At 40.8% G+C, this 18,141-nt stretch overlaps 1 protein-coding gene across 4 annotated transcripts in view; it reads left to right on the forward strand.

The window, feature by feature from the left end:
- The window catches only part of LPCAT (lysophosphatidylcholine acyltransferase), a 125,626-nt gene that overhangs the window by 46,271 nt on the left and 61,214 nt on the right, over positions 1-18,141 (forward strand). For 3 of the 4 annotated variants that reach the window (XM_046613747.2, XM_046613748.2, XM_069133893.1), the window contains exon 2: positions 7,034-7,179. In XM_046613747.2, the coding sequence (XP_046469703.1) occupies positions 7,034-7,179 (146 nt within the window). Of the gene's footprint in view, positions 1-7,033; positions 7,180-16,827; positions 17,046-18,141 lie in introns of all 4 variants that reach the window. The other variant, XM_046613746.2, reaches the window with a different exon arrangement.

The following is an 18,141-nucleotide window of genomic DNA, read 5'->3' on the forward strand; positions in this document are numbered from 1 at the left end:
CGAGCATAGCGCGGTTTAGCATCTTAAATTCCACAGTGGTGACCCCGTTTCAACAAAATAAAGTGCTAAAACGCTTCTCCAAGAGAAAATCAACAAAAAAAAAAAAACTATTACGAGTGTCAGTGCTGTGCGCGCACATAACCTACATCTATTGTGCGACCACGTGTGTGCACCTAACCTCAAACTTGCGCTCTACCACCAGTGAAACTTTTGTGTGTGTGCTCCGCTATTCTGTGCATGTGTGTGTGCAACAAGCGTAACAAGCAGCCCGCGCAAAATCTCTCATCGAACTCTCTCGTGCGCGTACCAGTCTACGTGGCATGTCAAGGCCAAACTCGCCTCTCACAACACCAGAGCACAACAGCAACGCACAGCACATCGACACACCGCACCCAGACAACGACGTCAACGAAGAAACACCCAAGGCCACGCCAACCTGGGATCATTCAGTCGACCTAAACGCGACACTTCGCAGTCTCCAGGACATCTCAGACGACGAGTTTGAATCGAACTTCAGCTCGGCATCGAAAAGCTTAAACGACTCCATCATCGACCTAGTGGCCAGGCGACAACGTGCCTTAGCATTACAAGAGGTAGCAAAAACGCTCGAGTACGAGCCTGAAAACGAATCAATCATGACAGGACCTACTCAAGTTGATGAGCCAAACGCGGCAGCTATAAGCAACATAAAACTGCCAGAACTCTGGACCGACACACCTCTCACCTGGTTCCATCACATTGAAGCAGACTTCAACATAAATCGGATAAAAAAAGACGAAACAAAGTACCTGCTCGTTGTGAGAGCACTTCGCCAAGCTGAACTACTCGAGGTAGCCGACATCATCAATAGCCCGCCAGAGGAAAACAAATATGAAGCCATAAAAGCACGCATCATCCAACGTTTTTCGGATTCACCGGAGCGAAAACTCGAAAAGTTGCTAAACAACGTCCATCTCGACGGGAGGAAACCTTCACAACTCTACAGGCAGATACAAGATCTAGCTGGCAAGGATGCCTCCGAGAATCTCACCAAGGTCAAATGGTTTGGCTTGCTACCAGTCAACGTTGCAAACATCCTGAAGATACTCAACAAAGCCACGACTGAAGAGCTCCTTGCCGCAGCCGACAAAATGCTAGAGACGCCGATCCTGCCATCCGTCCAAGCAGTGAGCAACGCACCTGTGATCAATGCTACTGAAGTGCTTGCAGTGCAACCCAGATCCTCGGATCTCTCTGAAGTAAAACAGCTCTTACTCAAATTAATCACAATTTCCAGGCAAACCTTGGAGTACGCAAAGAGCAGCACCGCCAGCCAGCCACAACATCAGCAAGGTGGAGGTCAACCGAGAGGACGATCAGCCTCAAGGAGCCGCTCTAACAACAACAACAACAACACCAATGGCCTATGCTACTACCACAACCGCTTTGGAGGAAAAGCAGAGAGATGTCTCCAGCCGTGCAACTACACAGGGCCGCTGGCCCGCCCAAAGCAGCAACAACAGCAGCAGCAGCCGCAAAATTTAAACCCGTAGAGCTGCTGCCCGGCCAAGCACCGAGCAGCAGCCCAGACGTCGCTCAAACATCACCAAGCTGCAGCACAACAACGGCGCAAACTTCACCAACAAAGCGCCTACGAGAAAACCGACTCCATGTCTACGACCGCTCAACAGGCGTACGCTTTCTGGTCGACAGCGGATCGGTAGTCTCCATCCTGCCACACACCATCAACGCAGGCAGCAAAAGCCAGGACCAGCCATCACTTGCAGCAGCAAACGGATCACCCATCCGCACATTTGGCCGCAGAGTTGCACAAATAGACCTGGGACTCCCACGTCAATACACCTGGTCTTTCGTTTTAGCAGATGTCAAAATACCTATCATAGGAGCCGACTTTCTCTCATATTTTGGTTTACTTCCAGACCTCAAACGCCAACGCCTCATCGACGAGATAACGTTGTGCTCTACGCCTGGGCAGGTCAGGCAAACTCACGTGCACTCGATATCCGCACTCTCTTCCATCCAGGTCATCTCAGAGGGCCAAGAGCAGGAGATTGAAGCCCTGGTTTCAAGCTACTTCAACCGATTCCTCGCCATCGAAGGGCAAATCACTGGGCCAACAGCACACATCGAGCACCACATCGTCACCGAAGGGCCGCCTGTGTTCTGCAGACCTCGCCAACTCCTAGGCGCCAAGCTCAAGGCCGCCAAAGCTGACTTCGCCATTCTTCAACAAATGGGCGCTATCAAAGACTCAGACAGCGAATGGGCAAGTCCGCTTCACATGATAGCATCGAAATCCGGCAAACTGCGCACATCAGGCGACTTTCGCAGTCTCAACGCACAAACAAAACCAGACAGGTTCCCTCTTCCTCGCATACAAGACCTGCTTCTTCAACTCTATGGCAAAAGAGTATACTCAACTATTGATTTGAAGAGAGCATACTTTCAAATTCCGATAGCAAAGCAGGACATCCCCAAGACGGCCGTAACCACGCCGTTTGGGCTCTTCGAATTCTTGGGCATGCCACTAGGACTCAAGAACGCTTCCCAAACTTTTCAACGACACATGAAAAGCATCCTCGGACACTTGGACCTTGTCACCATCTACTTGGACGACCTTCTCATCTCATCGACAACCATGGAAGAACATCTAGAGCATCTACGCATCGTGTTCGACATCTTGCTCGAGAACAAGCTGCGCATCAACTGGGATAAATGCGCCTTCGGCAAAGAAGAAGTCAACTTCCTGGGTTTCACAGTCAACGCCCAAGGCTTCAGACCACCTCCAGAGAAGGTTGAGGCTATACTTCAGTACCCCAGACCAGCAACAGTGTGGGACCTCAAACGCTATCTGGGAGCGTTAAACTATTTCAGGTCACACATCCCACACGCCGCTGAAGCCCAAGCCTTACTCAACGAGCAACTCAAGGGCGCAAAGAAACGTGACAAACGGCCACTCGACTGGACTCCTGAACTCATAGAGGCATTTGAGTCACCGAGAAAAGCACTGGCAGACTCAACGTCATCAAGTTTTCTGCATCCAGACGCCAAAATTATTCTCTCAGCTGACGCATCATCAACAGCACTAGGTGGTTCGCTTGAACAACTCATCGAGGGTAAGCGCCAACTACTCGCCTTTTTCTCAAGAAAATTGTCAACAGCAGAGCAAAAGTACAGCCCGTACGACCGAGAACTTCTCGCTATTTTCGCGTCGCTTAAACATTTCCAGCACATTGTGGAAGGACGAGACTTCATCATACGCACGGATCACAAGCCGCTCGTCAAAGCCTTCCAGCAAAGACCAGAAAAAGCTTCACCACGCCAACTTCATCAGCTCGACTACATTGGCCAGTTCTGCACAAACCTGGTGCACATACCAGGAGAAGAAAATGCAGTTGCGGATGCACTTTCACGCATCTGCTCAATCACAATGCCAACTCGCCTTGACGCCAAAACCATCAGCGAAGCACAAGCTGAGCCAGACGCTGAACTCCCGCTTGCAGAAGCTACATCACTCAAGCTCCAGCCGCTCCAGATCGAAGGTGTGAGCATCCTCTGCGACGTCTCTTCAGGCACAGTTCGCCCTTACTTGCCGCCTTCACTTAGAAAAACTGCATTCGAAGGCGTACATGGTCCATCGCATCCATCCGGCCGAGAAACATCAAGGCAGCTCAAAGAACAATTCATCTGGCCAGGAATAAAAAAAGACGCACTTCGCTGGGCTCGCGAGTGCATTCTCTGTCAACGTGCTAAAATCCACAAGCACACTCGCACGCAGCCAAACCACATTGAAGTCCCAGAAGCAAGGTTCAACCACGTTCACCTCGACCTCATCGTCATGCCACTGGTCAACGAGTTTAGGTATTGTCTAACAATAATCGACAGATTTTCCAGGTGGCCGCAAGCCATACCCATCAAAAACAAGCAGGCCGACACTGTTGCCGCAGCTTTCTACTGAGGCTGGATCGCACTCTTCGGGACTCCGCTCACCATCACCACAGACCAAGGTTTGGAGTTCGAGGCCGAGCTCTTCACCTCGCTCGCCAAACTCATTGGAGCAGAGAAGATCCGCACCACAGCGTACCACCCGCAGTCCAATGGCATGGTCGAACGCTGGCATCGCACACTCAAGGCCGCTCTCATGTGCCACAACACTGCCAAGTGGCCAGACGTCCTACCAACTGTTTTGCTTGGCTTACGAACAACATACAAGCCAGACATTAAGGCTTCACCATCAGAACTCCTACTGGGCACGACTGTGAGAGTGCCAGGAGGATTCTTCGTCACCGACGACATGCCAGTCAACCCAAGTTCATTTTTGGACAACTTGAGAAGCCACTTCAGAATCCTGCAGCCAAGACAAACGGCTCACCACATCAAGGCCAAAGTCTTCATGCATGGACACCTACGCACATGCACACATGTCTTCAAACGTGTGGCCCCGGTCAAGCCGCCGCTCACGCCACCATACACAGGCCCACACAAGGTTCTACGCAGACTTGATGACCAACGATACGTCATAGACGTCGACGGAAGACCATCAACGGTCTCAACAAGCCTGTTGGTACCAGGGTACGTCACCGACGAGCTTACACCTCAACAACCAGCGAAGGACGCCGCTCCTCAACCGAGGCCCACCGTCCAGTTCCAGCTCCCTGAGCCACCCGCCCAAGAGATTCCAGCACCAGCTCCAACTCAACAGTTGCCCTCTGACCAGGCAACTTCCAGAGGGGGAGTGGCTGTGGCGCCTCGGCCCGGCCTTACCACACCAGCGCCAGGAGGCGACACCATCCAGGCACCAACTCGACGGCGCAAGCAGCAATTGGTGCCCCGCGCAGACTTCACGGACACATCACTTCCGGGCTAGCCTCGTACCTACCAGCATCGCTTGGCTGATGCCCTTTATTAATAACAAAATCTATAATAATCCAAAACTCATCCGTGTGCATCGCCACAGCTATGGCGTGCACACACTTGTAAATATTGTAAAATACATAACTCAATTAACTACAATTCGGTGTACTAAGTCATTTCATTACCCTACTCTCGGAAAGCGTGACGCGTGTCAGCGGCGTGTGACGACCTCGAGCATAGCGCGGTTTAGCATCTTAAATTCCACAAAAGTGTTTCTCCAAACGATTTCGGCAATTCACCACGTCACACTTACGCGGCATTATTAATCGCTAATGTTGTATTTTTTATACACGACTATGTTGAACTCCTACTTGCGTTGAACAATACTAGGCACACCGTGGGAACGCCGCCACGAAAAAGGTTAATAGCAAGTTAATAGGTTCTGACGCTGCTTGGCCGAATGATGATATTGGTTGTTTTTCGATTCTCAAATATATCAAGTAGTTCCTCCCTGCCTCAACAGATGGCGCTGCTAAAAATCTGTACGGTTGGCTGGTTCTCTATCCCATCCTCCTTGCTCTTTTTGATAGCAGAGGTTTGTAGTATCAATAGCACCACTCGCAGCGCCGATATCATCTGTTGCATTGAAAATTTGAACGCGCTACACGTGCGTCACACTTTTAATATTACCTCCTGGAAAATGAGTACACATTGTTTTATACCTGGGTGTCGGACAGGATACGTTAACGAGCATTTAGAAAACAAAATACACGGCAAAAAACAAGTTAGTGTATTTACTCTGTACGGTACGTAATGTAACCAAACCAACGTGTCAACTAACCTCAACAATGTTTAGCACGAGAACTCTTAACTGTACAACTAGCTCACAAAATTTTTTGAAATCAGAGAACGCCTTGTTTTACCATTTATCTCATAGGAGGAGCGCTTATGTTAATGGCAAAAGGCTATACGTCGTTCACATAAATTATTGAGCAAGTCAGATACAATAAAAAATTTACGCGCGCGTAGCGCATTTCAATTTTGAATGCAAGTGTGGCGGTCGAGCCACCTTCCTCGCTAGGGAATGCTCCCCAGCGCGACGACAGCGACAAGCGGCAGAGACGAAAACAAGAACTGCAACCACGGAGAATTTTCTCGATGCTTCGAGAGGTCAAAAAGTAACGAGCAGAACTCTCCCCTCTCGATAACGGCAACGGCTGTTTCTCTTGCTTTAATATTAACAACACTTGTGATATCAAAATAATAAATAAACATTGGTTAGTTGGCAGCGTTATTATAAAGTGCAGCAATTGTCTACAATCATTTCTAGCTATAGAAACATGAACCTGTACACAAGAAATTAAACCAGCGCTGCACCCGGCGCTATTGGACGACAAACTCCCAACCAGAATGTAACCCACTTTTGTAACACTGAGATATGTCTCCTCTTTTTTTCCTTCCGGTATACAGGTCTGGAAGCTCCGGTGGTGGGTGATGTTCCGCTTATTGTCCATAACTTGTATATATTACATATCGCGAACCATATGGCCAATATCAGAACTACATATATATAATATCAGAAATATATATATATATATATATCAGTGTAATGTATACGAGCTTACGTTTATGTTTGATTTTTCGAAGGCAGCCAACTTTATAACAGACGGTGGAAAATACGTTCCATTAGTCTTAGAACTATAAATAAACACATTACCTTGCAATTTGCTGTACTAAATACTGTTGACTATGACAAGTCATTTGTTTATTATATATTCAACATTTTTACTATTTGAATATCGCACGTCGCCGCCATTAACTGACGAAGATTGAGAAACCAATCAAACCAAAGCGTTGATTGGCAAGGCTTTGTTTTGTAGGGAGTCTAGTATGGGGTATTTCACTCTACCTGCGCATCGTGAAATCTTTCAGTGTTCGAGGTCGACAAAAAAAAATTTCTGGCAGACATACTCTAAATCTGGGGCTGATTGAGCAATTCTGACACCGGATTCGGATTCAATATGTCCAAAAATGGATAAGTATGGTGTTCTAGTCTGCCCGACAAGCCACTTTTATGTATACTTGTAATATGAGTGTGAAATCGCCATGCAAGGATAAAAATTACCTGGCCATTATTAAACCGTATAAAAAGAGTAAATTTGCTTTTCTCCTGTTACAGACAGCATTCTTGACGGTTGCAGTTTTACCCTTTCGACTAGTGGCCATTACGGCACTCGTGATATTGGCCTGGCTTCTCGCTTGCTTGGGACTCCATGGACTTACCGAGGATGATCTCCGTCGAGCACCACTAACCGGATGGAGGCGGTGAGAATAATTAAGGCAACATATTCCCTCATAAATGTATAATAGAAAATCACCCCTTCACACTCAGGCATACAACATATTCCATGAAAATACTTATTAAACCTTGCCAGGCTTCGAAAGAAATCACACGTGCATGACCGTACACTCATTATGGCTATCCATTATCTCCGTGCAGACGTAGTAACACGCGCTGCTTGTTCTTCGAAGCTACCTTCTACGAAGATTGCATTGTGCACGTGTGAATTGCCAATATTTTCAGTACTCGAATGAAGGGAAGACCTTCAATTATACTTCTGGGCAAGTTTTTGAGATTGCAATAGACGTACAGGTCAGAAAAAACAAATTATTAGAATTGAAAAATAAAGCTTTCCAAAGACGAAACCGATAATGACTGATTGTGAGTTGAAATTTGTTGATCCTCAAATTTCTTCCAAAATCATCAGAGTAAACGTATCGTATTTTACACTCTTTTTACCAACCAAGTAATGAAATCGTTTCAAATTTTGAGAAATGATGAAATTTGCAATTTGTGCTCATTCGGTCTTTACAGATCGTTTGGAAAATTTTAGGAAACACTATAAATTTACTCCCAGCCAGTTTTCACTCACATTGAGGCTGTGGCATTTTACTGCATTGCCGAATGTAGTAGATGTCTAAATTTTTCATCATTTTAAGGAGAGGTCCAATATTTCGAATGACCAAATATCCAAAATGTGATCTTCTAAAAAGCGAAACTGAAACCTCAAAACCCTGGAACAGCAAGAAGTGAAATTCCCAGTTCCCCAACAATATCAATGGCAAAAAATTCCAACAGCCGAATACTTAAATTTTCAAAATTTAGAACGTACAGATTTCTAAACGACCGTAGCTGTGAATAGCAGAACTCTAATGCAGTAAAGTTCCAAAAAGTTTTTGTATTAAATCACTTGCCGGAACTCTGACATTCGGAATACTTTCGCCATTTTGTAATTTCGGATCTTAGTACATCGGAATTATGATGTTTCGGAATTGGGTATATTTTGCTTTGAAATTTTTGGGTATTTGATCGTTTGGAGTTCTAATCTTTCGGAATTTCGGACACCACCCTAATTTTCTGCACTTTTGTCGTAGTCAAAAAAGCACGATTATGAATCCTGTCATTTCCCAAGAAAAGTGAATAAAATATGGTCCTCTCAATTTGTCGAGTATAGTTGAGGGTCGGTTATCCCCTTAGCTGGGACATAAATCGTAAACCGTAAATTCAAATGAAATAATTGAAGTTCTTAATGACTTTACAAATATCATTTCATAATTCTTCCATTTTTTTATGCCAATATCATATTGCTTACGATTGGCCAATTTTATTGGATTCAGGGTAATTCTATCTAGGAATAAATTTTCAAATTCGCAAATCGTACGTAAGATTTATCATCAATTTTCAATAATGTCAAAAAGTCTTTCTTCAAATAAACATAACCTTATCAATGGCAGCTTATCATTATTTTGCACTACGTATGTATGTGTGATTAACCAATGAGTCAAGAAAAAATTCAACTGTGATGTTTTGAAAAATCATTCAGCAACAAAATCAACCGATATTTATTAAAATCAAATAAACAGAACATTTTTGATATTAACACATATGATACAACAATATGATCTCATTGGTTATCAATAATCGGGTCTTTGTACAGTTATAATTATTCCAATCTCGTTTCAATCAGATTGTAAGCCTGATGCATCCCTGAGGAAGCTTAGTTCCGTATTGTTTGCTCCGTATCCGTATATTTTGGGTTTCTTGAAAGTGCCATACAAAATACTTTCTTGTTTGTTCATCAATGAATGATAAAATTAAAAGATGAAGTTTGCATGAAGATAGATTGTTTACATAAATAATTTTTGTGGAACATTTTCACCTTGTGGTATGGTACGACTTTACAGAATATTCACATCTAGACATTCCAACATCTTTATCATAGAAAAAACACTTTCGGTCTTGCATGTCTTTTTGGTAAAATCACTGGCCTGATAATTTTTTTTGTCGTATTTTGATTCGTCACAGAATTTAGAATGTATAAATCGCGTTGAAGGAAAAATTTAAAAACTCGCGTTCAATTTTCGGAACCAGTACTCGGCGGGTAAGTGGGAGCCTGCGGGGGCCAAGGATCCTAAGAAGCCGTGTTACACTACACAATATAATATATTTTGCCAACATAAGCTTCCAAGGGTGGATCTCTAAATAAAATCGTCTGTTGAGAATTTCAGTTGTATATTTTTTTCTCTTTATCAAATTGACAATCTGATCTTTAATTTTACAGACATGAGAACGTAGCCTTCAAAATTTGTTATCTTGAGCTTAAAATTTTCTTTACTGTCGTAATTGATTTTATCGCTGAAATATCCGAGAACATGGCATTTTGAAATCACGGTATGAAATCAGTTTACAATCAATTTTTGTCGTGACTGGGGTCAGGCTTATCTGAAGAAAAAGTCAGAGACTTGACGTTTCCACGGACCAATTTTGAAAATACAAAGGGCAATTGTGTCTTTGATTTACCTAATCGCAAATCCATAAATTTTAAAATAGCGTAGTAACTTTTTACTAATAAAATTTTAAATTTCAATGAACCACTTTCTTGTAGTAGGTATTCGAGTCTTTTGACCTGATTCAAAAAAATGCCCCGATGATTTTCACTGATGAATGCCTATGATGATGTTTATTAGTCGAATGACGTGGATGACATGCATCTTCGAAGAAGTTTGGCAAAGAAACCAAAAGTGGTTTTATTTTATCTTTGCTTATACAAGTGTTTAACATTTGGCCAGCGCGTGATGTTTTTCCTCCTTCTCATCTCTCCAACGCATCAACAATTGCATTTCTTCATCTATGGACTTGGGAAATTTTCAAACTATACTTTCCTCTACGTAAATACCTATTTTTATGTCGCTTGTATTTACAGCCGCTTGCCTATTGAATTTTGCTTTTCTGTCTGTATACTTATGTATATTATATGTACAGGTAAACGTATAAAATGAGATTTTATAGTATCGATAGATCGATGAAAAAAAATAATACCCGTATAACATACTATCGTAGAAAATAAAAAAGAAACATTGCTGTTTCGCTTTTCGTGCAAAAATTTGTTAATATCAATTATGTTTGATAATTTATTTTATATTTCCAATAAGACTAAAGAGTTTATTCAATTCGTATAGTTATTCATGTGATACGTAAGCTGTGATTTCTATACCCATTTAGTGAGGGTTACAATATTTTTTTACTCCAAATCGAATCGCAATACCTTTCTGAACTTCACTCTTAATATCTCAGAGAAAATTTTCATAAACTCCATAAGTTAGTATAAAATCATTTATAATAGACAATTTAGCTTTAAAAACTGGTCTTTCGTGATTCGAATCACGTTTCTCTGTTATAGCTATTCGGTAATGTCAGTTTTTCATTAATTATGAAATAATTTTGTCGTACCTTATATCAACATCGTTGACGACGTTCATGTCAATGACGACTTTATCGTCGTCAAGATCCTTTCTAAATTGAACGTAACACACATTTAAGGAACATTTTGTGTTGCAAAAAATTCCACCTATGAAAATGAATCTACAAAGTAATTTGTCCATCGCACCTGAATTAGCAATGTCTGCAAGAATTATGAGCATGCGAATATTATGCATGACGTAAATGATACAGAAGTAGACCGTCGATGCAGCTCGAATAACATAACACTATTTCCGAACATGCTAATGATCAGGATATTGCATAAGACTTCTTAACACAATTAGTAAGTGTCAGTTTGTGCCAGCCGCATTCCTACATTATTCTATACAAAGAAGTACAGAAGCGAATATAATAACCAAGCGGATACGTGAGAGATACGAGTAGCTACAATTCTATTCGTAACAAGGCCTTTTTACTTACTTTATTTTCTTTCAACATGTATCGCACAGACCTAATCGCTTGAAGTTCCAAATTAGCCACATACGTAACTGCATAGTAACACGTCAAGGCCTTTTTTATATATTTATTTTCTTTCAATATATATCGCGCAGACTTAATCGCTTGACGCCTCAAATTAACTATAGCCATGAATGTTAATAGGTATACTTACACGTCGGTGGACGTTTTCTCAAATGTTCAAATTTGGACCAATTTTCGTAACACGCTTTTTTTTACTAACCGTAGTATACCCTATAATTCCGCATGGAGTCTGTATCATAAACAATAGTAATTTCCAATATTGTAACTGTATGTTTCCAATAATTGCAGGCGTGAGAATTGTCTGAAAAACCAAATCCTTAGTATCTTGTAGTAGATACACTTACGATACACTGAGATAATCAGGTATTCAGGTAATGAAAATCAGTTATGCAGCGAACTTTAAGGTCATGTAGTACTCCTACCCTTACCGACCGAGCAACCTCACCCTTTTTCTCCCTATATTAAATGAATAAACGAACGGTACGGGTTAGAATTTCGACGGTGCATCGCTCTTTTGTAGCGGAATTCAGGAAAGCTACTCATATTCCAAAAATTGTGTGTAATTAAAAAAACAAATGTTGTAAAATAAAGGATGCTCTCACGATCAGCTGGGCGTACGGCCAACCAAGGAACTCTTGTTTATTTAATATAGAAAGAAGACGGTTGAGTCTGCTCAGTCAGTAAGGGTATGAGTATTGCATGACCTTAGCAGCGGCTACGTGAAAACTGAAATAATGCAAATATGGTTAATTCACGTGGCGGCCGAATCGAATATGTTTTCGTAGACATGTCAGAGCAAAAATTGCGAAACAATCGTAGAGACTTAACTGCTGCGCTATTTGCACTGATATACAAATATTTATAGAGGCTAAACGGGTGGTCTACAAAGTCGGATAGTACTGTACTGAATGAACTAGGACAGCAAAACTTCTGAATTATTAAGCCGTGAATTGACATATTTCATACTCTAACCTTGTACAACTCAAGTATCACACAATCAGGCTTACGCAAGGCTTCTTGACGACGATGTTCTTGCCCACGCACTTTAGTTACTGAACAAAATACTCCTACCAAGGACAATATTTGTTTAGAAGAACCGAATGGCTAGCTTTAGTGGAATTATTCACTAGATAATCGAAGAACCCCCTTCCCCCGCACACTCAGCTCTGGTAGAAAATTCTAGATTCTCTATGAGGGATTTTTTGGGGAGATATACCCATTCGCAGCGTCGAAATCGATGGCCCTAATAAAACTCACTTAACTTTAGAGAGTCTGATTATAAAAGACCTAGCTCTGGCGTGACGCTTATGATCTAAGTAACTCCTCGAACCCCGATGATAAAACAGTTACCTCCTGTGTACAAGCATAGAAGATAATTGTTTTATCATCGGGGTTTGTTGGGTTACTTAGCTTATAATCGTCACGCCAAAGTTAAGTCTTTTATGATCAATCTCTCTGAATTTGAGTGAATTTTATTAGGGGCCATTGAAATATCACTGTTGTATCGATGTTTAAAATGATGACCCAGGTCCATCCTATAACATTTTCATTTTATGCATATTCTGTTGGAAAAAATATCGTAATATAAACTATATACATATACACGTAACGGTAGATTTTATTGAATATATTAGGTTCTAAGTAGTGAACATTCAAATTATAATGCAAAGATGTGAATCGAGGAGTAGCTACCTCAGTCAATCGAGTCGCATCCGGTCAAGATGGCAACTTGGTAATTCGTAAGAAAAATTAACAAACTTTGAATTTTAATTAAACATGCCATGCCCACAATTATGAATAATTACACAGAGGGATTAAATCCGTGTATTTGTGCAGTCTTAATTACAAAAATATGTTGATGAGTCGATTTATATATCATGGTTGCAGTAAGTTGAACCTCGGTTACCCAAATCAATTTGGATTGGGTCTAATTCGAATGAGCAAAGTTCGAATAAGGAATCGGTCATGTCGGGTGAACAATGCCATTTAATAAGAATTATTACAAATATAGTTTATATACTTTCCTATCATTTTTACACATCGTCTTTATCAGACGGTAGTTATTCTTACTCGTCTGACCTGTAAATGTTCCGCAAAATATCGTTAATTTCATTTTGACTATGCAATAGCTCACCTTTTTTACCATTGATTTCTCTGTAGATCACGCGAAAATATTTTCAATATGAAGTTTGTATTTTTTAATGGAGTGTGAATTTATTATATCCAACTCCGTATCGATTCGACACAATACGTATGTTTGTGTTTTTATTCTTTCCATCCAGAAGCTCAAGAGAATACTAATTTTGGAAGCATTGCGCAAAATTTATTAATGGGAAAATGGGTTTTGCCAACTATAATTATATTATCAGTTCACCGTGAATAAACGATATACATTTGCAATTAAAAAACTTGAAACTGCAACAAATACTATTCCGATCCCTCTGCGCAGTTGTCAATTATTAGGCTTTTTAGGAGGATATTGATTCAGTAAAATTTAACTTAATTGACCTGAGTTATACGGCTTTCAAACCTCTGGTTCGTAATTTCTGTGTTCTGATACCTTTTTTTTGTAACTAGAATAGACTTCAAAACAGGTGTACAATAATTTGAACCTTAGAAAGATTGAATGCCTTAAAAAAATAAATGAATACAAATATATTTTGTTCCTAACGACGATTCATTTTTCAAGCTTCTTTGCTCTTTCAATAATATCGGTTTACGGATGATTAATCTGTACGTGATTGAAACAAATCAAATGATGTTTCAGTTTAATTATTATAACACATTAAAGATTGTATAATGTGACAGTGTTAAATCATACACTAAAATAAAAAGTTTTTGTATGATAATATACATTACTCTATTATAACATACATACGCTGTTAAAAATATTTGTTGGAAATCTACTAAAATTGTAATGGAAAAGTGAATTTACTTTATTTTGTTTAAGTATTCTTTGTAAACTGTAGAATTTATTGTAAGATTACCGTAAATTTACTAAGTATTGGAACCGTAATTTCAATAAATCAGTGAATTATTTTGACAATATTATGGATTGTAAATTTAATAGATGAAGAAAATAATAGATGTAAAACGGCTGTATAATTAATATAACAATTCTCTGTGAGCACAAACAGTATGTCAACAACTTGTCAGTAGCTACGATCGATTGAAAGGCATTTCAGATGGATTAGAAAACCTAGCGTATTATTTTGTCCTAACCGGGGCTCGGATCCCGTTCGCTCCCAATATTCGGATTACTAGTCAGACATCCTACCAGCTACGCCAAACTACTTTGTGGGAAAACCATGACTTTGTTTGATTGATAATACAATCGACAGATAACACAGTCACTGAAACTCAGCAATAAGATCATAGTTTCAGAATTCGTACTCACAATGCAATTTTTAATAAATTTACATGAGAGTTTAACATCCAAATTTAGTAAATTGTTAGATAGTCAGTAAATTTACCGTGTAATTATCTGAAATTAAGAATTCTAATATTTATTCCAAAATTAACATGGTCATTCTGTGGGCTTTGCTGAAATCTGATATTGTTAAGTATTTTGTATAAAATTTATACATGTACAACTTGAGTAGAGTCACAAGAAAATTTCGGATTTTCCAAAAACTGTTGAGAAGCTTTTTAAATACAGTACGTATGACATACTATTTAGTAAGACTAAAATTCTTCGGGGTGATTTTAGAGCTGAGATTGGGGAAATTCGAAATCTGACTACGGAATCCTACTAACGCTCACGCAGACGTAAACGGACACCCGCAAAAAAAAAGTATCTATTCATGTCAAAAAATGCTGATAATGCTGTACTCGGGGTAAAATTGTCCGCTCTTTCCGAATTTGACATTAGTTTTGAGCTACAACCCCCCTGGGGGGGGGGGGGGGGGGGGTGAAAACAGGGGTTGAAGGGGTGAAAATCGCGAAAATAAAAAGTCAGCGAACAAAAGCATTTAAAAGGGCCAGAATTGCTGTCAAAAATGGGTAGTCATACCCTACAGAGGGTAAATTTTATGTTTTCAGCACTCCTGGCGAGTTCTTAACCCCTCCCCTCCGGTGGTGGAAATGGGGCAGTCTGGGGGTGAAAATTGGACGATCACATAGGAAGGATTCTAGACGGTGGAAAATAGCATTCGGGATTTTACGAGGTCGCTGATTCCGTTTCCGGATTCAGTTTTTACTCATGCACCCCCTGGGGGTGAAAATGGGGGCAGCTGGTGGAAATTGACTAATTATGAAGGATGGGGTTTTGGTTGTGGAAAATGGTATCCAGGGGTTATTAGGGTCGCTGATTCCATTCTTGAGGTCAGTTTCCACTTGTGCACCCATCTGTGTGAATGAGCATGATTCTCGTCCCTAGCCTCCCGAATTTTCACCGTCAGATGTGTGCACAAGTGGAAACTGTTCTCAAGAATGGAATCAGCGACCCCAGAACCCCCTGGATACCATTTTCCACAACCAAAACCCCATTCTTTATTATTGGCAATTTCACCCCCAGCGTCCCCCATTTTCCCCCCGAGGGGGTGCATGAGTGAAAATTGAACCAGGGAACGGAATCAGCGACTCCGAAAACCCCCGAGTACTATTTTACACCGTCTGGAACCGTTCAAATGTGATTAGCCAATTTTCACCCCTGGCCTCCCCCATTTCCACCCCAGGGGGATACATGAGTGAAAACTGACCCCGGAAACGGAATCAGCGACCTCGTAAGCCCCCGAGTACTATTTCGCACCGTCTAGAACCCTTCCTATGTGATCGTCCAATTTTCATCCCCAGACTGCCCCATTTCCACCCCCGAGGGGTGGAGGGGTTCAGAACTCGCCAGGAGTGCTGAAAACTTAAATTTTGCCCTCTGTAGGGTATGACTACCCATTTTTGACAGCAATTCTGACCCTTTTAAGTGCTTTTGTTCGCTGACTTTTTATTTTCGCAATTTTCACCCCTTCAACCCCTGTTTTCACCCCCCCCCCCCCCCCCCCCCCCCCCCCTCCAAGGGGGTTGTAGCTCCAAAGTAATGTCCAATTCGGAAAGAGCGGACAATCTTACCCCGAGTACAGCATTTTCAGCCTTTTTTGACGTGTATAGATACTTTTTTTTTGCGAGTGTCCGTTTACGTCCGCGTGAGCGTTAATGGGTTACCGCATGCGATATTTGCGAGCCTAGTTATGAGATATTCAAAATCGCAGAGTGAAATGAATGTAGATGCAGATTAATTCCCTTTGCTACAATAGATTTTCAATTTTAACAGACTGTAATCGAATTTCTTTGTACATTTATCACGTGAATTCAGTTGAATGTTTAGTAAATTCCAAACACCGTTATAGCAAATGTATAGTAAATTTACAAATGTAATACATTTACTACATAATTTAGTAAATTAAAAATACGGTTTTGCGCTATTCCGACCAAATGAAGCAAAATTACAAAATTTTATTGCAAATTTAATGAGAATGCTTAGTAATGCACTTGAATATACGAAATTTGTAACTTAGTTACACTTTTGTGTAATAAATTTCCAAACTTCTTAACAGTGTACGTACACGCATAATAGAATAATTTATATTGCAATACAAAAACATCTTATTTTATATCATTTACATATATATACATATATATATAAAATGGAGGCTGGAACATACTGGTATAAAAAACAGAGACCTACGCGTGACGGTATGCTGGGTGTTGCGGGCGTCGTTCGTCTGTGGAGGGTTTCACCATCTGAAGGTCAAAGGTCACAGAGCTCCTGCCAAGGACGCACCTGTCCTGGCACTCGCTCCTCACTCAAGCTTCTTCGATGCTCTGACTGTCGTCCATCTAGGAGGTCCCAGTGTCGTCGCCAAAGCAGAAACTAGCCGCCTTCCATTTTTCGGAAGTACGTTTCCTCTTTATTTCTCACCGCACTTTCTTATGTATTATATTTCTATACCTATATCCATATAAGATAGGTATTCATTCTATCTACGTACATGGGACAGTCTCAAAAATACAGTCACTGATCCGAGCAGTGCGTTTTCAATTATATATCTTCGCCTAAACGTAAAGACGCATATACATGTTTTCAGTTTTTCTTTCTGGACTTGATTCTTGTATTTCTTTGAAAATCTTCGAACTTGAAACGGTGGTCTTCTCTTGATTTTTGGCATTAGTTTTCATCTCAATATGTCTATGTCGGACAGCGATAATATTGAGTAATTTTCGAGAACGGATTTTTATTGGATTCGCATTCATTGTCTGTGTGATCATGTTCTTTGTGTCATATTGACAAATCACTGGTTAATAGTATTTCGTAACACAATGGACTAGAAAATTCAGTTTTGGAGTGAAAATAACAATTAGGTTGCATATAAATATCAAAATTCAATACCTGTTATAACGTATTTGTATAATGCTTGATAGCATACATCAGTGTTCAAATACCACATTATGTAACAAGGGAATAAAGTCGACTTTTATTCCTGTGTCACATAGAGGACTTTGTTTCCGACTCAACTCTGACCGCAAAACTTATTCGAAAATTGGGACTTTTAAATTGGGCTCATATTTTCCACTGGTTAAGGATGCGTTTTAAAAAAGTTAACCTCATGGTTGAATCGGTAATAAAATGAATTATTGTGGCCTATTAATAACTACTATGTAGGCTCGTCGAAGTTCATCAACATCAACATCAGTCAATTGAACAGAACAAAAGTACGTTTTACTTTTTGAAATCGGTGAGAATCATCGTATTAGCTACCTACAAAAATTTCAACGCAAAAAAAAAAAAGAAAAACTTCCAACGGATCTAGCGAGATATCGGAGAACAATCGAGTATACTTTAGAGCCGTGGCAGTGATATACAAATTAAAGTGGGCCAAATCTTGACATTCTGCAGTCAAAATCCTATAATTACAAGAGAACCACCCAGTTTGAAACACTACCAGCTTAACGGCTGTCAGGGGGGTTATAGAGAGGTAACTCTCATATCACTG

The sequence above is a fragment of the Neodiprion pinetum genome, chromosome 2 (genome assembly GCF_021155775.2).
Source record: "Neodiprion pinetum isolate iyNeoPine1 chromosome 2, iyNeoPine1.2, whole genome shotgun sequence".
In the NCBI taxonomy this organism is placed as follows: domain Eukaryota; kingdom Metazoa; phylum Arthropoda; class Insecta; order Hymenoptera; family Diprionidae; genus Neodiprion; species Neodiprion pinetum.